Source organism: Chlamydomonas reinhardtii, chromosome 13 (genome assembly GCF_000002595.2).
Source record: "Chlamydomonas reinhardtii strain CC-503 cw92 mt+ chromosome 13, whole genome shotgun sequence".
NCBI lineage: Eukaryota > Viridiplantae > Chlorophyta > Chlorophyceae > Chlamydomonadales > Chlamydomonadaceae > Chlamydomonas > Chlamydomonas reinhardtii.
In genome coordinates, this window is record NC_057016.1 from 2532134 (window position 1) to 2552031 (window position 19898).

The following is a 19898-nucleotide window of genomic DNA, read 5'->3' on the forward strand; positions in this document are numbered from 1 at the left end:
ATGCGGACGGCCCTCATTGCACTATGTAATGCACAACCGACAACTCTTCTTCTCTCTAGAACAGAATTCACAACAGTTTGTCCATTAACATGAAGAACTGAACTGGTGAAACAATTGCGGGAGCAAGCCTGCAACAGTTTCGTCCCCGAGAGGGAAATGGCGCGCTCGGCAGAGGACCTGCGGCGCGCCATCAGCGTGTGCGTGGATGTGGGCGTTAACGCGAACGATTGCGGCTACTGTGGAGGCGAGGACTGCTCGGTGTCGCACGGCATGCCGGTCCGCGGCTTGAGCGTCTACCAGTACCAGGGTGCGGCCGTACCTGCGGGCCCGCTGCGCTGCGCCCCTCCCGGGCCCCTGATCCCACCGCATCCCTCCTCAACTCGCATCTTGCGATATCACTGCTCGCAGATCTAATCGACCAGGGCTGGCGCCGTTCAGGCACGTACCTGTACAAGGTGCGGAGACATGGGGAACGCAGGGAAAGAGAGGAGAGTCACCGCCGCACGGGCCGCCGGCAGCGGCTTTGCACGCCCAAACGGGGGGGGGGGGGCCGCGGGCACGACACACGATAGAGAGGTGGTCACTTGGCAATTGCACCAGCTGGCGAGGGCGCCCTGCCGCCGACGTGGTGGCGCAGGGTCGTGGGCCCAACCCGGGCCCAGTCCCACCTCCGCAGTCTTCGTCACGCCCTTTCCCGACACAAACACACACACGCCCCGCCCACCCGCAACTGACCGGGTCCCTTGGCCCGCCCCTCTGCGCCCGCCCTCCGCGCTATGTGGCGCAGCTTTGGGTTCTGGGTCTCTGACATCGGCATTGACTCTGCACGCCTCCCCTCATTCCACCCCCCTCTTGCCCTTGCGCCCACCCATCTGGCCCCTTTGCGACACCCCACTCCGCCATCCCTCCCCTGCCATCCCTCCCCTGCCATCCCTCCTCTTGCCATCCCTCCCCTGCCGTCCCTCCTCTTGCCATCCCTCCCCTGCCGTCCCTCCTCTTGCCATCCCTCCTCTTGCCATCCCTCCCCTGCCATCCCTCCTCTTGCCATCCCTCCTCTTGCCATCCCTCCCCTGCCATCCCTCCTCTTGCCATCCCTCCTCTTGCCGTCCCTCCTCTTGCCATCCCTCCTCTTGCCATCCCTCCTCTTGCCGTCCCTCCTCTTGCCATCCCTCCGCTGCCATCCCTCCTCTTGCCATCCCTCCCCTGCCGTCCCTCCTCTTGCCATCCCTCCCCTGCCATCCCTCCTCTTGCCATCGCTCCTCTGCCATCCCTCCTCTGCCGTCCCTCCTCTTGCCATCCCTCCTCTTGCCATCCCTCCTCTTGCCGTCCCTCCTCTTGCCGTCCCTCCTCTTGCCATACCTCCTCTTGCCATCCCTCCTCTTGCCGTCCCTCCTCTTGCCATCCCTCCCCTGCCATCCCTCCTCTTGCCAGCCCGACCTGCGCGTCACATGCTGCCGGCCCTACACCATCCGCCTGGACGCCACACAGTTCCGGCCCGACAAGGTGCAGCGGCGGCTGGTGCGGCGCTGGCGGGCCTTCCTGCAGCAGCCGCCGGGTGCGTGGGTGCGCCGAGTGGGTGTGCAGGCGGAGTGTAGGGGCAGGGTGGGTGAATGCGTGGTAGGTAGGGCCTGCAAGACGTGTGTGTGAGTGTGTGTGGGGGGGCGGATCGTGTGTGGGTAGCCCCGTGTGCATCAAGGCCATGCTTAGGGGTTTGGGCCGCTGACGGCCAGGCAGCTTTGTTGGGCGCCTGCTTGGAGAACCGCCATGCCACCCGCGTGCGTGCGTCCCCATCCTCCATGCAGGCCCAGGGTTTGTAGAACTGCCCCCGTGCCACCACCCCCTGACGTGACGACAGGCACTCTACCGCCTGGGGCCAGCAGTGCCAGTACGGCTGAAGACGCGGCGGCGGAGGGCGACGGAGGCCAGGGCCAGGGTCAGGCTCAGGCGGCAAAGACAGAACCAGGAACAGGGGCAGGGACACAGACAGGAACGGAAACGGAAGCGGAGGCAGGAGGGGAGGCGGGCGGCATGGGCGACGTTGACATGGGGGAGGGGCCCCCGCGGGCCGGCGCAGCAGCCGCGGCTGCGGCAGCAGCCAAGACGGCTGCTCGGAAGGGCCTGGAGGCGGCTGTGGAGGCAGCTGCAAATGCCGCGACAGAGGCAGAGGCCGCAGGCGCCGCCGGGGCGGCACCGGGCGCCGGGGCCGGCAAGGCGTGGGGGCCGCCAGCGGCGGGAGGGGCGCAGGCGGAGGCGGAGCGGCTGCGGATGCTGGCGGAGGAGTTGTTGGCGGCGGCGGTGGTGCGGGCGCGGGCGGCGGGTGAGCTGCCGGTGCCTGTGCCGGTGCCGGCGAGACCGACCAACACCACCGCTGCCGCTGTCGGCGCGGGCGCGGGGGCGGGCGCCAGTGCAGGCGCGGGGGCGGGCGCGAGTGCAGGCACAGGGGCGAGGGCGGGGGCGGGCGAGGTGCCGGTGCTGCGGCTGCCGTCGTCGGGCCTGGCGGTGCGTGTCTGCTCCGCCAAGCAGCGGGCGGCGCTGCCCCCGGATGTGCGGTTCACCTCCTCTGCGGCGTTTGCCATCATGGCAGCTGCAACAGCCGCGGCCTCTGAAGCGAACGTGGGCAGCATGAGGGCGGCGGCGGGGCCCACGCCGGCGGCAGGGCCAGCAGCAGCGGGAGCGGCGGCGTCAGCAGGAGGAGGGGGCGGGGGAGGGGGTTGTGTGCCCGAGCCGAGTAGGTCCCAAGGGGGAGTGGGAGGAGCAGGGGTGGAGGTGCGGTCAGGGACAGCGGTCGGGCCAGGGCCAGGCTGTGCCGCCTCGGGCCGGCAGGAGGGCCGGCAGGAGGGGCAGCAGGAGGGGCAGCAGCCTACGAGCAAGAGCCAAGCCAAGAAACTGCTGAAGCAGCAGCAGCTGCAGCAGCGGAAGCACGGAGGCAAGGGCGCCGCCGCTGCCGAGGGGAGCGCCGAGGGTGCGGGAGGGGCGCCGCGCGGCGCCAGTGACGCTGGTGACAGCGGCGGCGGTGGTGGTGGTAGTGGTGGCGGCAGCTGCACGGGGACAGCTGCAGCGGCGCCAGGGGTAGATGCAAAGGCAGTGGCTGCGGCCCTTGCCAGGCACATCGACGCCCTGCTGCAGGAGGGGCAGCTGGAGGTGGCAGCGGGGTCGGTAGTGAAGAAGGGGGCGGCGGCAGCTGGGTCTACGGTGGCGGCGGCGGCACGGCAGTTGGGGTTGGTAGCTGCGTCCGCAGCCAACGGCCATGTCAACTTCCACGTGCGAGGCCAGGAGGCGGGGGCGCCTAAGGCGGCGGCGGCGGAGGCGGCGGCAGCAGAGGCGGCGGCGGGGGCAGCAGGAGCGTCGGCGGCAATGGAAGTGGACAGGGCGGCGGCGGTGGCGACCGGCGTGGCTGGTACAGCCAATACGGAGGGGCTGAGGAGCACGGCGGGGAGACGAGGGAGCGAGGGCGGCAGCAAGCGCAGCCGGCGGCACAGCGCGGCCAGCGGGTCGGGCGCGGCGATACCAGCCGCCTCCGCAGCCGCCGCTGCGGCCTCGGGTACCGCTTCCGCTACAACTGCTACTGCTGCTGCAGCTGCTGCTACTGCTACTGCTGCTGCCGACGCGGCTGGCGAGGTGGGGGAGCTGCGGGAGCTGTGTGTGCCGGCGGGGCGGCTGCGCGTGGAGCTGGTGCCGAGCGGCTTCTACTGGGAGGAGTATCAGCTGTACGTCAGGTGGGTGTGGCGGGTGTGGGCGGGTATGGGCGGGCGTGCCGTACCGCAGCTCGATGGTGCTGCAGCCTGTTTTGTGCGTCTTGTTTACGTGTGCTTGATAACACATACACATACACATACACACGCTCGTCTCCGTTCCGTTGTCCGACACACACACGCTCTGGGCGTGTTTGCTTCCCTTGCGGCAAATACGGTGTCACTGCAGGTACCAGGTGGCCCAGCACGGCGACTCGCCCGACGAGCTGTCGGCCGCCGCCTTCCGCCGCTTCCTGTGCGACACGCCGCTGGCCGCCGTGCCCCCCGCCGCCGACCCCGCCGCGCCCGCCTGCGGCTACGGCTCCTTCCACCAGCGATACATCCTGGACGGTGCGTGTGCATGCGGGTGCGATTCTTTTGACAGTGTATGTGTGTTTTTGTGTGTGTGTGTGTGTGTGTGTGTGTGTGTATGTGTGTGTGTATGTGCGCGGTTGCGTGTTTGTGTGTGTTGGGGAGGGAAACAACGGGACGGGGTCAGGGGCAGATTGGCGTGTGTCACATGTGTGTTGGACAACGAAACGGAAACGAGGCTCGCCCAAACGCCGGAGTTACTCACGGATACTTTGTGCAAAGCACAAGGGAAGATAAGTGCAAGACTGTGTGCTCTGCGTGTGTGTGTCTGTGTTGGTGTACGTCCATCACCATGCATTTCGGAGTTTGTGCAACACTTGCCGGTTCTGCATCGCCTTCGCCTAAGCCAGGATGCACGGACCCCACCCCAATCACGCCACACACACACGCACACACACACACACACACACACAAACACGCAACCGCGCACATACACACACACACACACACACACACACACGCGCGCAAACACACACGCAAACACACACACACACACGCACACACATACACAAACACATGCACACGCACACAGGCAAGCTGGTGGCGGTGGGTGTGGTGGACGTGTTGCCCCGCTGCCTGTCCTCCGTCTACCTCTTCTACGACCCAGACCTAGGGTCGCTGGCGCTGGGCCGCTTCACGGCGCTGCAGGTGGGTGGGGGTGGGGGTGGGGGTGGGGAGGTGGGTGCGGGTGTGCGAGTGGAGGCGCGGGCACGTGGCGAACGGAAGAAGTACGCCGGAGTGTGTGTAGTGTGGGTGGGTGGTTGCTGGGGACTGGGTGTTATCTGGGTTTGCCTGGCTAGCTTCGGGGCGCGGCACGTCACCCGAAGGCCGTCGCTCCCCGCACCCGCCAACGCCACTGCCTCTCGCCCGCCTCTTCACCGCTGCCTGCGCGGCCGCCTCGGGCCCCGTTCCCGCGCCTGTGCCGCCCACTCACAGGAGATTTGCTGGGTGCTGGAACAGCGGCAACAGCACCAGCAGCAGCACCAGCACCAGCACCAGCAGCAGCCGGCAGGCAGCCTCCCCTTCAGCCCCACCCCCACCACCACCCCCACCCCCACCTCGCCCGCCTCCGACCTGCGCTACTACTACATGGGGTACTACATCCACACCTGCGCCAAAATGAGGTGGGGCTAGGTCACAGCGGCAGCGCGTGTGTGCGCGCGCGCGTGTGTGTGTGTGTGTGTGTGTGTGTGTGTGTGTGTGTGTGTGTGTGTGCGTGTGTGTGTGTGTGTGTGTGTGTGTGTGTGTGTGTGTGTGCGTGGCAAACGTGCACTGGGCCCTTGCGCCAGCCACAGCACAGGTCTCAACTCTGCAGAGGGCCGGAGCTGCGGGCGTGACACACACGCACATGCACACGTACACAGTCTTTGCGCTTACCTTACTCCTCCTCCTTGTGCTTGTTAACGCACGTACACTGGTGATCATACACAAAACTTGCGCCCTCCACTACACCACCACCACCACCTGACACCCCCAACTCGCCACCACACACCACAACGCGTGACACCCCCCAACAGGTACAAGGCCGAGTACGGGCCCTCCGACCTGCTGTGCCCGCTGACCAAGGTGCGTGCGTGTGCGTGTGTGTGTGTGTGTGTGTGTGTGTGGGGGGGGGGGTTATACCGTTGGGCCCGCCGGTGCCGAGCACCTTGGTGCCTTGCCCCCATGACACACTCCGACGCAGTGGCAACGGTGTTCCAACATCCACACAAAGCCACATGCATACACACGGGGTCCTTTTGTTATCCTTCCTCTCTCTGCTCTCTAACAACACGCAGAGTAAACCCAAACACGCATGCACACGCACGCAGGTGTGGGTACGCATCACGCCACAGTTGATGGCGGCGCTGACAGCCTCCCCCTATCTGCCCCTAGCCACCCAGCCCGCCGCCGCCTGCTACCCGAACCTGGCGGCGCCGCCAGGCGACCCCGCCGCCGCCCAGCCGCCAGGCGAGCCGCTGCTGCCGGCCCTGGCGGCGCAAGCCGCCGCCCAAGCCGCCGCCGACCAGGCCGCCGCGGACCAGGCTGCAGCGGAGGGCGAGGAGGGCGAGGGGGAGGGGCAGGAGGGCGAGGGGCAGGTGGCGAGGGCGGCGCGGGCCATGCCGGCTGTGGGGCCGGACGTGTGGCAGACGTTGGTGGCGCTGTCGGGGCCGGGCGCACAGAGCTCGCGGCCCATGCCGCTCCAGGTGCGGGGGGGGGGGAGGGCTGGGGGCTGGGGGCTGGGGGCTGGGGGCGGCTGGGGTTGGGGTTGGGTGGGTTGGGGATGGATGGCTGGGCTGGGGATGGATGGGTTGGCGGTTGGCGGTTGGCGTTCACCATGGCGCTGCTGCCCGCCCTTGCATGAGGGAGACATCTGTGCCTCTTGCCTTTGCACTCATGCCATCTCCAGTTCTGCTCCGCTGCCGGCTTGTCGCCTCCACCACAACCCAACGAGGGCATTCACACGCCAGCCAGCTTGGGAGCCTCTGCCCCCGTTCCCAAATTCTGCTTTGCCTTGACCTGTCCTCGCTGTGGCTTTGCCTGTGCCCCCACGCTGTGTCGTACAGATCCTGGCCCAGTTCGCCGCCATAGGGCGGGAGCCGCTGCGGCGCCTGGCGGCTGCCATCGGGACGTGGCGGGCGGCGGTGGGCTGGACCGCGCCCACACTGGCGTACGAGCTGTAGCAGCTGTGGGGGTGTAGTGGCAGGGGGGGACGGTTTGGGGGGAGGGCCGGTGTCGGTGTGTATATGTGTGTGTAAGACCGCTGGTGCGAGGTCTGGATGGCTGGCCGGCGGCAGTGCAAGGGTTCCGTACGGGTCCGGTGCGGCTTTCGTGTCCTCAGGGAGTGCAGCAGGAACGCCGTAAACGGACTTGATAACGAGCTGGGGCTTCCCTTAGGGTATGTGGGACTTGCCGTCCTACAGGGAGTCAGGCGGCGGCAAGCGGTGCATGGCAGGGGAGCGAAAAACCGGGGAGGGTGCTGCCGGGGGGGGAGGCTGCTGCCGGGGAGGCTGCTGCCGGGGAGGATTCTGCCGGGGAGGGCGCTGCCGGGAGGCTGCTGTCGGGGGCCCGTACTGGCCGTGGGTGACAGCCGGTCAATGACAAACACACACACAATGTGCCCGGACATAAATGTCATGGATGGGGCCACTGGCGTGAAGCTGCATGGCGGGGACTGCTTGCATGGTGGGTTGGTGGGGAACTTGACCGCTATGAACCTATGACGGATGGCAACTGAGACTGAAACGACTGAGGGGGGGGTTACTGCGAGAATATCTGCTGCACATCTGCAGTCTGGGCTGGCCGGCTTCGGTCTGCTGCGGGTGCTGTGGCCATTCGGCTGCTGGCATGGATGAGGTGACGGTGAAGCGGTGTGGCGCTTTCGTGCGGGCGCAAGGCCGGAGCGCTGTCCAGCGTGAGGTGACCATTGCATGAAGCATACCGTATGGTCTAAAGGGCGCGGAAGCTGCTGACGAGCTGCGTCGCCGTCACAATGCGGGGGCCGGGGGTCGGTGGATGGGACTGTGGAGGACAGGGTTGATGGCGAGCACAGCTGTGTGTGTTTTACACGTTCGTGTGATGCACGGCCCGTGCACTTAACAGTCCATGCAACTGCCGGCCTCCTGACTATGCTTTCCTGAGTCCAGAACTCCATCGTAGGTTGGCATCAGGGCCGCCCACACTTCCCACCTCTCCACCGTGTGCCACCGCCCAACGCCCCCCCCCCCCAACACGCGAAGACCCGCGCGCCATGGACTCGCTGAACAGACCAGCTTATCAAAGCTGCAGCAAGCAACAAACGCAACAACTGCGCAACACGGGTGCAAACAACTGCGCAACTGTGCCAAAGCCTCCCCCGCCCTGCTTTTAAAGGGGCACCTAGGTCAACCCCAGCAACAGCAACAGCAAAAGGGGACACGCACGTAACCCCCGTCGCCGTGAGTGTGAACGCAGCCACGTTGCCTGCTACTGTCCTACACCCACGACGCTGCAACCCCTGCTACTGCCACTGCTACTGCTAATACTTGCCCACTGCTGCTGCCACTGCTGCTGCCACTGCAACTGCTGCTGCTACTGCCGCACGGCTGCTACTACAGCTGCTACTCGAAGGGCAGCAGGGAGCCGAAGAAGAAGTGTTGCATGATGGGGAACTTGGACAGCACCTCCACCTGGTACATCTTGATCATGCCGCTGTTCACCTGCGGGGCCAGAGGAGGGAGGGCAGGCGGCCATCGGGCACGGAGTGATTACCGTAGATTACAAGGGGGTTGGAAAAATGGGTTGGAAAAATGTTTGGAAAAACGGTACGGGATGCACTGAAGACTGGGGGGGGGTTGTAGATACCAGCCCAAACTAAATTAAACCCAATGCAATAGAGCGAGGGGGGTGGCGGCAGCACGGCGGTGGCGGTGGTGGTGGTGGTGGTGATGGTGGCGTGGCGCGTGTTGGGACACATGGCGTGGACACGGCGGGAGGATGGGCAGCACGAAGTCGTGTGTCAAACAGCCCAAGGAAAGCCAGCAGCGTATCAAATCCGCCGCCGCCCCAAACTGCCGCCTCGAACTGCCGCCCCCTGCCGCCGCCCCCCCCCCCGGCTGCCCTGCTCACCTTGGCCCAGGTGGGCACGCAGCTGACGTCGTTGAGCATGGGCGACGTCTCCGCCAGCGGCCCCTTCTTGACCTGCATGGGGGCGGAGGCGGTCGTGTGAGAGGGTATGCAGGGGGTGAGGTGTGCGAGGACACCGAGGTCGGGACCAAACGGACGGACGCCCCGGCAGACACGCCCCGGCAAGCCCATGCACACAGACAGAAACTGGCTCTCTGCCACGGTATCTAAGACTAGATCTTTGCTGGACCCACAAATTGAAGACGTAGGCCCTTCCTCCCGCAACACAGCCCCGCCCAGGCCCAACTGTGAATCCCGCGCGCAATCATGCACTCACGCATGCGCGCACTCCCCCACCCTCCCTCCCTCCGCCGCACCTGCTTGACGAACTTGATGCAGCCCAGATACAGGTACGGCCCCGCGTAGGCCTGTGCGTGTGTGCGTGTGTTTGCATGGGCATTCCAGGTGGAACAAAAAGGGCGCTTGGATGCGTGTGTGGAACTGGAGGGAGAAGGCGTCACGTCGCTCGAAGCTCCCGTAGACAGCCACACACGCACACGCACACACAAGCCACACACGCGCGCTGGTTGTTTCCCTTCCCAACACAGACACACACAAACACACACACACAAACACACAAACACACACACACACATACACGCACGCACACACACACGCACACACACACACACACGTGCCCGTGCACAGTGCTGGCCCTTTCTCTTGTGCTTTCCAACGCCCGCCCTCACCTCCAGGATGTCTGGGTTGTGGATGGACTTGGGTTTGATCATGGGGTGGCCAATCAGTTGCGCCGCGCCCCAGATGAAGGGCAGGAACTGATAGTCGTCCAGGCCCCACACGCCGTGAGAGCCGGCTGGCTCCAGCCTGACGCGTGGTGGTAGAGAGAGCACAAAAGAGAGAAGACACGCTGTTACGTACATGTGTGTTAGGAAAGAGGTGTACCTCGTCTCACAGTTTCCACGCGCAGAGCAGATGTCAAGGTGTATGGGGTCAAGGGCACAATGAAAGGACACATGGGCATGTGTGAAGGCGTTGTTGTCAATGGAACCGAGAAGATCCTGGCACCACGCCCACCCCCAAGTCGGCGTTGCTCGCCTGCCCAGCCCTCCCCCCTGCCTTCCACCCTACCCGACCAGTCCCCCCATCACCAACACACCAGCCAACCCTCACCCCATTCCCCACCAGTCCCACCGCCCCCACCAGTCCCCCGACTGTCGCTCCGCACTCGTCAAAGCATAGGCCACGCTCTCCTCCTTGCTCCTTTGCATTGCGTTCGAGTTGGTTCGGGCTGGTATTTACAACCCCCGCCAGTCTCCACACCTTCCCCCCCCTCACCAGTAGGTGGTCTGTATCTTGCGCATCAGCTCCAGGTACTGCTTGAACACCACCAGGCCCAGACCCTGGGGGTGGTGAGGTCCGGGGAGGGGAGGGGAAGGGGTGGGAGGGGAGGGGAAGGGGTGGGAGGGGAGAGGAAGCGGTGCGAGGGGAGAGGAAGCGGTGCGAGGGGAGGGGAAGCGGTGCGAGGGGAGAGGAAGTGGTGCGAGGGGATTACATTTATGACTAGTTGAGGGGAGAGGAAGCGCGAGGGAGGCCCGGGTGAGGGAAGGGAGGGTATCCCCTGCTGTGTCAGGCGTGCCTAGGGGTGAGCGTGTGGAACGCGCTCACCCAACACTAGGGCATGTCAGCCCTAGTCATCAGTGGCTTCGCCACTACCAAGTGTAATTATTCTCTCCCTCCCTCCCTCCCTCCCTCCCTCCCTCCCTCCCTCCCTCCCTCCCTTTCTCCCTCCCTCCCTCCCTCCCTCCCTCCCTCCCCTCCCCTCCCTCTGCTCCTCCCGCCCCGCCCCCCCCACCTGCTGGTCCGCCTCCCCCCACCTGCCGGTCCGCCTCCCCCCACCTGCCGGTCCGCCTCCCCCCACCTGCCGGTCCGCCTCCCCCCACCTGCCGGTCCGCCTCCCCCCACCTGCCGGTCCGCCTCCCCCCACCTGCCGGTCCGCCTCCCCCCACCTGCCGGTCCGCCTCCCCCCACCTGCCGGTCCGCCTCCCCCCACCTGCCGGTCCGCCTCCCCCCACCTGCCGGTCCGCCTCCCCCCACCTGCCGGTCCGCCTCCCCCCACCTGCCGGTCCGCCTCCCCCCACCTGCCGGTCCGCCTCCCCAAACACGCCCAGCTTGGCCAGGCAGTACAGCAGCGCCACGAACTGCGTCTCGTGCCCCGTGCCGTAGTCGATGCGCGTGGCGTTCCCAAAGCTGTCCAGCAGGTACGGCAGCAGCTCCACAACAGCCGCAGCCCGCAGCGGCAGCCGCCGCTGCTGCTGCTGCTGCTGCTGCTGCTGCTGCTGGGAGGAGGAGGAGGAGGGGGCGGCGGCGGCTTCCGCCTGTTCACTGGTGCTGGCGCCGGCGGCTTGGCCCGCCTCGGGCTCCGCCTCCGCCGCAAATGCGGATGCGGGCGCTGCAGCCGCTGCCGCTTCCCCAGATGCTGCCGCCGTGTCGGCCCCTTGTTGTGTCCCGGATGGTGCTACTGACGCCGCCTTCTCCTGCTGCTGCTGCTGCTGCTGCCCCTCCGCCCCGCCCTCCTCCTCGTCCGGGGGGAACACGGCCGCCAGCAGCAGCGGCCCCCGCTCCGTCAGCTTGGCGTGCCAGGTGCGGAACGCAGGGTTGCCATACCTGCGGGACGTACAGACCGTTGATAAATACACACACACACACACACATGCACACTTGCATGCACAGTACAAATGTCACACGGTGCAGCCTGGTGGCATTGCCCCAGCCGTCCCTACAGCGCAGGACTGGAGCCATACAGTGCCACGAGGCGCATGTCCAGCTGCCACTCCCACGCGCACACACGCCCCATGCGCCACTCTACTGCCTCCCCTCCCCTCCCCTCCCTCTCCCTTTCCCTCCCCTCCCCTCCCGCTGTTCCCTGTTCCCGATGCCTTTACCCTGCAACCCCTTCCCTTCCCCCTGGCAAGTCCTTGGTCTTGGTTTTCTAGGATTAGAATAAAATCTCCTCCCCTTCGCACCTGAGGCTCTGCTGCTCTGGCGGCACGGCATCCACCAGCGCGCCCAGCGCGTCCAGCAGGCCGCACATGCGGCTGACAGCGGGCGAGGGGACGTAGCTGGGGTCGCCTGTGGGGCCCAGCCCGGCCTTCTTGCCCTGCACCGCCTCGTTGATGGACAGGATGAAAGCCATCAGGTCCTAAGGGGGGGGCGAGCGGGGGCGGGGGGAGGCAGGGGAGAAGGGGTTTGTGGGGGAGTTGCGCGGCGGGAGGCAGGTGCGGGAGAGCAAGGAATGTGAGGGAGTTTGAGATTTTGTGATGGCTCTCAGGAGCGGGGTTGGAGAATTCCCTTCTTGGATGTGACCGTGTGCCACATGCGACCAGCTGCGTGCCTCACTCGCATGCCTCAACTCGCCAGGCAGCCCGTCCGTTCACCTGGCACAACACCCCACACCCGTAACAGCATCTACGCACCCTACACCAACACACGAAACACGCGTCATCCCGCGCCCAACCCCACCTTGACGGTCTGCCCCTCCAGGAACCTCTTGAGGTCCTCCGCCGTCATGATGCGCTTGCGTGCCGGCACGAACCCATACCCGCCCGCTGCCCCTCCGCCCCCGGCCGCCCCCACGCGCGCCGGCATGCGCGGCGCCCCCGCGTCGATGACCGCCTCCGGCGCCTTACGCGGGCCCGCCGCCGCGGCGGCGCTCGCCGCCGCCGCCGCCATTGCGGCGGCGCCGGCTCCCGGCGCCGGCATGGATCCGCTGGCGCCGCCCATGAGGGACAGGGAGAAGGTAGCGCCGGCGGCGGCGTCGCCGCCGCTCAGGTCCGCACCTAGCCGGGGCAGGGTGATGAGGTTGTCGCCCGGGAGGCGGAGGGCGGCTCCGCCCAGCCCTAGGCTGCCCGCCGGCGAGAGGCCGCTGGAGCTAGATCCGGATCCGGATCCGGAGGCCGAGGGGGAGCCCGAGCCGGACCCGGCGCCGGGGGCGCGGGGGACCGGGTGCGCCCAGGGCGCGGCGGTGGGGCTGAGCGTGTCCTTGGAGTGGTACGGCGACGAGGTGGGGAAGCCCGGGGAGTCATCCAGCCCGCCGTGGCCGTGGCCGTGGCCAGTGCCGGTCATGACGGGGTCTGCTGCTGCTGCTGCTGCTGCTGCTGCTGCTGCTGCCGAGTGGTCAAGGACAGGGAGGCGGGGTGTCCCTCACGGCGGGTCCGCGCGAACCAACGCGGGCGCGCCTCCAGGTGCCAAAACGTTCAGGGAGCTTACACCAAAGTAGTTTAATTGAAGGCCGCTTTAGGAAACGTATTTGCAGGTGCACGGTATGCAATTTGTGTCGGAGCTGGTTCGCGCCGAGATCGCGCCAAGAGCTACTTTTTAATTGTTTTTACAGCCAGTCGATAGTAAGAAGCACACACGAACCCAGCAGCTATGATCAAAACAAGGTGGGCAAGTATTTACACAGTAGATGTCTTTGCAGACTGGTTGTTTGTTGTGCTCCAGTGAGCCGCAAGGGGAGCTTATTTGCGATGTTTTATTTTGTCAAACCATTGAAATGGAATAGAAAAGGGAAGCGGAATCCGCATGGGGGCTCATGTGCGAAGGCTTTTCAGATGGCTGTCGCCCGAATTCAGCAAACTGTTGCACTTATGGGGTAGTTCTGGTCAATTGACTAGTATGATTGAATTGGGCTGGTAGTGATCAAGCTAAGAAACACACTGGGGGCGACTAGTGAGGGCAATCCGACGACCAGCTCAGCCGGGTCCTGCAAAGTTCCAGTTTTCACCACTGAACGCAGCCGCAAGCAGCGCCAGAGGCGTCGTCCATATCATGCGCACACGTTTGATGGCGTCGCTGCTGCTGGCTGCATGCTTCGCCGTCGCGCTGTGCGGCGCACGGGCAGGCGAGGGTAGGTGCATACTGAGCTGCGCTGTGCCCGCCTCCTCAAAAGCCCAACCCCACGTCTTCTCCCTCGGTCTTGGGTAGACTACGGCGCATCTACCCAAGACCATATGTTGCGTGACGTCCGTGATGTGTCCACCTCTTGTGTGTTTGCAGACGCCGGGTGCGGCGCGGCCGCCCCCGACCCCCTGTTGTACCGCGTTCTAAACCTGGAGCCTAACAAACACCTCAAACAGCTTTCAGAGGTAACAGAATCAATGACTTACTGGCGGACCAGCAACCCCCTTATGGGATCCTTGCGCAGTCAACAATTTAGGACAGCCGTATGGGGCTACCTGAGCTGAGGCCACGGGGCCATACAGCCCTCACCCTGGGTTCCATTACGATACTTGCGGACCTGCCTGACTGCCGCCGTGTTGCCTAATGCATCTTGTACCTGGCGCACGTGTGTGTCTCTGTGAGCGTGTGTTACGTATTGTGCGCGTGCGTGCGTGTAGCTTTGACCATGCCTGTAAATGTAACCGCGTATGTATGTGTTCGTTTGTTTCGTAGATCAGTGACACGGAGGGCTCGCTGGCGCGCACCTTCTTCTCGCCGGCACACCGCAAGGCGGCAGAGCAGGTACGGGCGCCACACGGCGCGAGCCAACGCACACACACACACACACACACACACACACACACACACACACATCTCGCATACACTGTCTTTGCGCAACGTTTTCCTTGTGCTCTTTAACACACACAACTGTTGCAGTCTGCGTGTCCCCTATCTCGTGTTTTATAACACACAGCTGTTTAGACATGCGTGCTCGCAGCGGCGCCGGTTGCGAGCCCGTGCATGCCACACCCATCACACAAACCCGCCGGCCCCGATACGCGCCACGCGCACCCGCATGCGCTGCCGCCCCCGCAGCTGAAGCGCTGGATGTCGGACGCGGGCATGGAGTCCTGGGTGGACGCGGTGGGCAACGTGCACGGCAGGCTGCTGCCGCCCGCGCCGGCGGCGGCGGCGGCTGCTGAGGCGGCTGCTGGTGGCGGCGGCTCGGCCCAGCCCAAGCTGGTGCTGCTGGGTTCGCACTATGACACCGTGCTGGACGGCGGCGCGTGAGTGGCGGGGGTGGTGGGGTGATGGGTTAACTCTGAACCATTCCCGTAAGGAAACTGGGGTGGTGGGGGTTGTGGGGTTGTGGGGTCGGTGGGGCTGGCCGCCTGGCCGTGTGGGCGTTAGGATTCAGTGGCGCATTTGGCAGCGCGCAAGGAGTTGCCGATGTGCTGCTTGCCGTATGTGCGTATGCCGCGCTCGCATTCGCTCCCTGCGTCCTTTCCCCCAATGCGCGCCGCACGCGTGCACGCCGCACGCGTGCGCAAAAGTTCAACTGCAACCTTTTTCCGCTCGTGATTTCCTTACACACGCCCTTACACACGCCCACATTGCCCGCCACAGCTACGACGGCGCTCTGGGCATCATCGTGGGGCTGGCCGCGGTCAAGGGCGCTCTGCTGCGGGCGCTGCAGGAGGCCGGCAGGGCAGGCAGCCTGCCTCCGCAGCTGGACGAGCAGGTGCGGGGTGCGGGCGCAGGGCGCGGGGCGAGGGTGCGGCACAGCTGTGGTGGCTGCGACACGGGTTCCGCATGGGCGAACTTTCCCCCTCCCATGCGACGCAACGTCTTGATCCCGCAACCTCGCAATACCTACAACATGTCGCTGCAACTGCGCCGGTATGTCAAACGCCGCCACAAGTATGGCAACGTATGCTGCTGTGGACAACGTGTACGTGTTTGTGTGTGGTGTGTTAAAGAGCGCAAGGAAAACATTTGTGTGTGTGTGTGTCGTGCCGCAGGACGTCGACGTGGTCATCCCGCCGGCGCTGGCTGCCTCGGTGCTGGTGGGCGGCCGCGGGCTGCACCTGGTGGCCTTCGCGGACGAGGAGGGGGTGCGCTTCGGGTCCACATTCCTGGGCAGCAGGGCCGTGGTGAGCCGTTGGGGGCTGGGGCGGCGGGGACGGGGCTAGGGTGGGGGCTGGGGCGGCGGCGGGGACGGGGCCAGGGTGGGGCGTATGGGTGGGCTAGGGTGTGGGATGGGGCTAGGGTGGGCCCTGGCAGGGCCCTGAGAAGGCTGTTTGACAGGGCCCTGCAAGTGTATTTGGAAGGTGGGGCGAGGGAAAGAACTGAAGAAGTGCTGTGGCGGGTGCTGCATGGGCGGGGTGGGAAGGGCAACGACAACACAGCGGGGGTCAGGAGCCTAGCGGGGCCCTAGGGAGCTAGGAGCGTTGGGTTTGCGGTGGCGGCCTCCGCGGCTGGGGCAACCGTCCCATCTTTTCCCTCTACTTCCTTTCCCACACACACAACCGCCTCTTCAACTGCGTGCCCAGGCCGGCACGCTGCTCAAGTACGGCATGCTAAGCTCCAAGGACAAGGCGGGGGCCAGCCTGCTGCAGGTGGGGGATGGGGGTGGGGGGGTGGGGGGTGCGGGTCGAAAGGGCGAAAGGGCGAGGGGGAGACGCGCGCTGCCCGGCCCATGCACGTTCCGGTTGCTTCTTGTTCTCATTTCTGATGGGTGCGATGCAATCACTCCCCCCTTATGATGTAATTGCTCAGTAATCGCTCAGTGTGCGTGGACCCCCGTAAATCCATTCCACCCCACCCCACCTATCAGGTGCTCCGCGAGGAGGGCGGTGTGCCGGAGCCGGTGGCGGGCGTGGTGTCGGACTTGGCGCTGGACGCCGCCAGCATCGCCGAGTACGTGGAGGTGCACATCGAGCAGGTGTGTGTGTGTGTGTGTGTGTGTGTGTGTGTGTGTCGTATGTGTGTGTGTGTGTGTGTGTGTGCCTTGAGAAGATGATATGTGCGCGTGCACTTATGTGTGGAGGGACATTCGGGAGGTCGGGGAGCAGCGGGGGAGCAGGCGGGGTGAGAAGGCGTTTGTGTCGCGGACGTCAGGAACAGGACAGGCCATGTCCGCTGACATGGTGAAGCGTATGATGCAGGCGCGGGTGATGGTTCGCGCACGCCACGCCGGCCCATTGAATTATGCGATGTGCGTGGTTGGGGGCGCGTGGTTGGGGGTGCGTAATATGGGGTTCTTGGTGTGGATTGACCTGTGTGCAAACAAGCAACTGCCCTTTCCCGCGCACTCATTGACACACATACACACACATACACATACACATACACACAGGGCCCGGTGTTGGAGGCTCGCGACCTGCCCCTGGGTGTGGTGGCGGGCATTGCGGGGCAGACGCGGCTGTGGGTCACCGTGAACGGCACGCAGGCGAGTCTGCTGGCGTGTGCCGGGTGCCGGGTGCCTTGCCGGCGCGGCGGCTTGGCATCTTCAGCAGCTTTGCGGCTTCAGCAGCTTGGAATCTTCGAATTGCCTGCGCGGTGCCTGCACCTCTGCTGCAGCCCACGCAGCCCATGCTACTAGCACAATAGAGGGGACCATACTGCAATACTAAGTACCCAAGGCGGAATACGGTAGTTGATGGCTCCACAGCAGTGGCCAGCCCAGAATCCTGATGTAGCCCGTGTTGGATGTGACGTATGTGCCTGCGCGTATGCCGCTGGTGCTCTCCCCTCCCCTGGAGCTGCCGCCTGTATGCCTGCGCGTATGCCGCTGGTGCTCTCCCCTCCCCTCCGCCCGCAGGGCCACGCCGGCACGGTGCCCATGCGTGGGCGGCGCGACTCGCTGGCGGCGGCGGCGGAGCTGGTGACGGCACTGGAGGCGCTGTGCAATGCCGACCCGGCCTCGGGCGGAGTGTCCGAGGTGCGTGAGAGGAGTACAGACAAAGGCAGAGACGCGTGCATGGCCGGGACTGGGCGTGTGTGTGCAGGTACTGTGTACGAAGAGACACGGCGGAAGTGGGTCAAGTGTGAAGGAGTATGCGCACGCAAACATGTTGTGTGGATGCCAGCAAACACCGACGCCAGGCATGCACTCTTGGGATCTCATTGCATGCTGCTTTGTGCCGCTGCATCTGCAACCCCCGCCCTGCAACCCCCCGCCCCTGCAACCTCCTGCCCCCCCCCCCCCCGCAGGAGGAGAACCTGGTGTGCACGGTGGGCGAGGTCAAGGTGTGGCCGGGCGCCTCCAACGTCATCGCCGGCAGCACCGGCTTCAGTGTGGACATACGCAGCAAGACAGACCCCGCGAGACTGGCCGTGGTGAGGAGCGGCTGAGGCCCGGGGGGTGTGCGGGCCAGGGAGTCGGCCAGGGGGGTCGGAAGGGGGGCGGCAGGCGTGGGGGCGGCATGCGGCCTGGGGCAGGGACAGAGGCCACTGATGGGGCCGAATGGGTCAGCGAAGTGATTAAGGGGGCTGGATGGACATGCGCCCGGCCGCCAGACAGCTATGGCAGGGTGGCAGTGTCTGTCCCCCATCACATTCAACGCATCACAACGCACCGCCGACCAACACCACCCGGGTACGCCACCGTCGACCAACACCTCCAGGTCAAAGTGCGTGTGCGGGGCGCGGGCCCAATAGCAACACGCCTCGCCACGTTTGCGCTTCATTCCGCCCCTCACTGCGCCTTACTGCGCCCCGCATTGGGTTTGGTTTAGTTTGGGCTGGTATTTACAAGCCCCGCCCCCCATTCACGGCCACGCTCTCCTCCTCGCTCTATTGCATAGGGTTCGGTTAGTTTGGGCCAGTATCTACAGTCCCCACTGCCCCTCACTCCTCCCCTCATTCTTCACTCCTCCCCTCACTCCTCACTCCTCCCCTCACTCCTCCCCTCACTCCTCCCCTCACGCCACTCCCTGGCAGGTGGACCAGTACCTGGAGGTGGTGCGGGCGGCCTGCCAGCGCCGCGGCGTGCCGTGCGCCGTGGACCGCAAGCACGACGCCGCCGCCGTGCTCAGCGACCCCGGGGTCATGGCCGGGATGACGGCGGCGGTGCGCGCAGCCGAGGTGAGGGCAGGCAGGCAGTGGCAGGCAGGCAGGCAGGCAGCCTGGCATCGGAACGTGGCGTAGAAACTGTGGAAAGGACGCAAGCCTTGGTGACCTAAGCCTCGGCCTCAGCTTCTCCCTGCCCCGCAACGGCAGCCCCAAGCTTCGGCTGCTGCCCTTCCTGCCCTTATCCGCTGCCCTGCCCTGAGCCCCTTGCCCCTGCCTGCCCTGCCCGTAGCCCTTGCCCTGCCTGCCCTGCCCTGACTCCACACACGCACGCGCACGCGCACGCACGTTCCCCCCAATCTCTGATGCAGCCGCTGTTGCTGGCGGCGCTGTCGCCCGCCGAGGCCGCCTCGCCCACCTGCGGCCGCCTGGCTGCCGGGCTGCGCGACGTGCCGGTGTTGGTCAGCGGCGCGGGACACGACGCCATGGCCATCGCCGAGGCCGTGCCCAAGGTGCGCGCTTGGCTTCGCATGTTGCATGTTGCATTGCGTTGCGTCCATGTCGCTTGGTGTGCGTGCATATGTGTATGTGGTGTCAATGCGTACGCGAGAGTATGTTACGGCTGCCTGTTTGGGTTTGGTGGATTGGTAGCCTTTTGTCCAGCTCATACGCCAAAACTCGAACGCACACACAAGTCGCGTTCTCGCCTCAACACCGGCGCCGCCACCGGCCCTGTGTGCGCGCTGCTGCTGCTGCTGCAGATGGCGATGCTGTTTGTGCGCTGCCGCGGCGGCGTGAGCCACTCGCCTCTGGAGCACGTGGAGCCGCATGACGTGACCGCCAGCAGCGCAGCGCTGGCGGCTTACCTGTGGGGCCGCGTGGCGGGTGGCCCGGCGGCGGTGGAGGCGGCGATGCGGGCGGCGCAGACGGAGGCGGGGTCGGAGCCGGCTGCTAGCGGTGCGGGATCGGGGCACGAGGAGCTGTGAGGGCTACATGTGTGTTGAGATGGGTGGTGCAGGCAGGCTGGGCGTGCGAGTTGGGGAGGCAAGGGATGGTATTGAGGAGAAGGGATTCAAGGGACCACACGGGGCAGGATGGCGGAGGTGTGTAGGGGCCTGGTCCGGATTACGGTCGTAGCTAGGGTGATTGCCGCTTGCGCCAGTGTGTGTTTGGTGCAAGGCGGGGCCAAGCGCGTGCACGGCTCAGCCGTGGGACGGTGGGGCATACCACTAGGCAATCGTGGGACACATGCTCGTGCATCGTGAGATCCTGGGTTTGGGATCTGGAAGCGTCTAAGAAACGTGGGCTCCGAAGACGGCGGGGCCCCGATGTGGTGAAGGCCACCCGGATGAGATGATGGCACGGCCGGCACCAGCGCATTTCTCAGCGGTGTCGAGCTTGGCTCACTATTTAATTGTTACATTACAAGATGGACGAACAGGCGACCGCAATCGCCAG

General features: G+C 65.5%; 3 protein-coding genes across 3 annotated transcripts; 2 read left to right on the forward strand and 1 right to left on the reverse strand.

The window, feature by feature from the left end:
- The first annotated feature begins 62 nt into the window (after positions 1-62).
- On the forward strand, positions 63-7624 carry CHLRE_13g580600v5 (uncharacterized protein). The gene is made up of 10 exons (XM_043069557.1): positions 63-307; positions 409-455; positions 1432-1555; positions 1856-3716; positions 3922-4082; positions 4636-4751; positions 5040-5227; positions 5621-5669; positions 5915-6289; positions 6650-7624. The coding sequence occupies exons 1-10, from the start codon at positions 157-159 to the stop codon at positions 6764-6766; spliced, it is 3189 nt and encodes a 1062-aa protein (XP_042917532.1). The 5' UTR covers positions 63-156; the 3' UTR covers positions 6767-7624.
- Positions 7625-7634: 10 nt separating this feature from the next.
- On the reverse strand, positions 7635-13242 carry CHLRE_13g580650v5 (uncharacterized protein). The gene is made up of 8 exons (XM_043069558.1): positions 12228-13242; positions 11732-11907; positions 10847-11372; positions 10044-10108; positions 9437-9572; positions 9065-9115; positions 8691-8762; positions 7635-8281 (listed from the first exon to the last, which is right to left on the reverse strand). Exons 1-8 carry the CDS (start codon positions 12828-12830, stop codon positions 8183-8185), a joined length of 1728 nt encoding a protein of 575 aa, XP_042917533.1. The 5' UTR covers positions 12831-13242; the 3' UTR covers positions 7635-8182.
- A 120-nt stretch (positions 13243-13362) lies between these two features.
- CHLRE_13g580700v5 (uncharacterized protein) lies at positions 13363-19884 on the forward strand. Its single transcript, XM_043069559.1, has 14 exons — positions 13363-13614; positions 13764-13852; positions 14160-14228; positions 14523-14713; positions 15054-15168; positions 15449-15580; positions 15980-16045; positions 16264-16371; positions 16786-16878; positions 17251-17370; positions 17643-17768; positions 18372-18515; positions 18812-18952; positions 19202-19884. The coding sequence occupies exons 1-14, from the start codon at positions 13536-13538 to the stop codon at positions 19424-19426; spliced, it is 1698 nt and encodes a 565-aa protein (XP_042917534.1). The 5' UTR covers positions 13363-13535; the 3' UTR covers positions 19427-19884.
- The last annotated feature ends 14 nt before the right edge of the window (positions 19885-19898 follow it).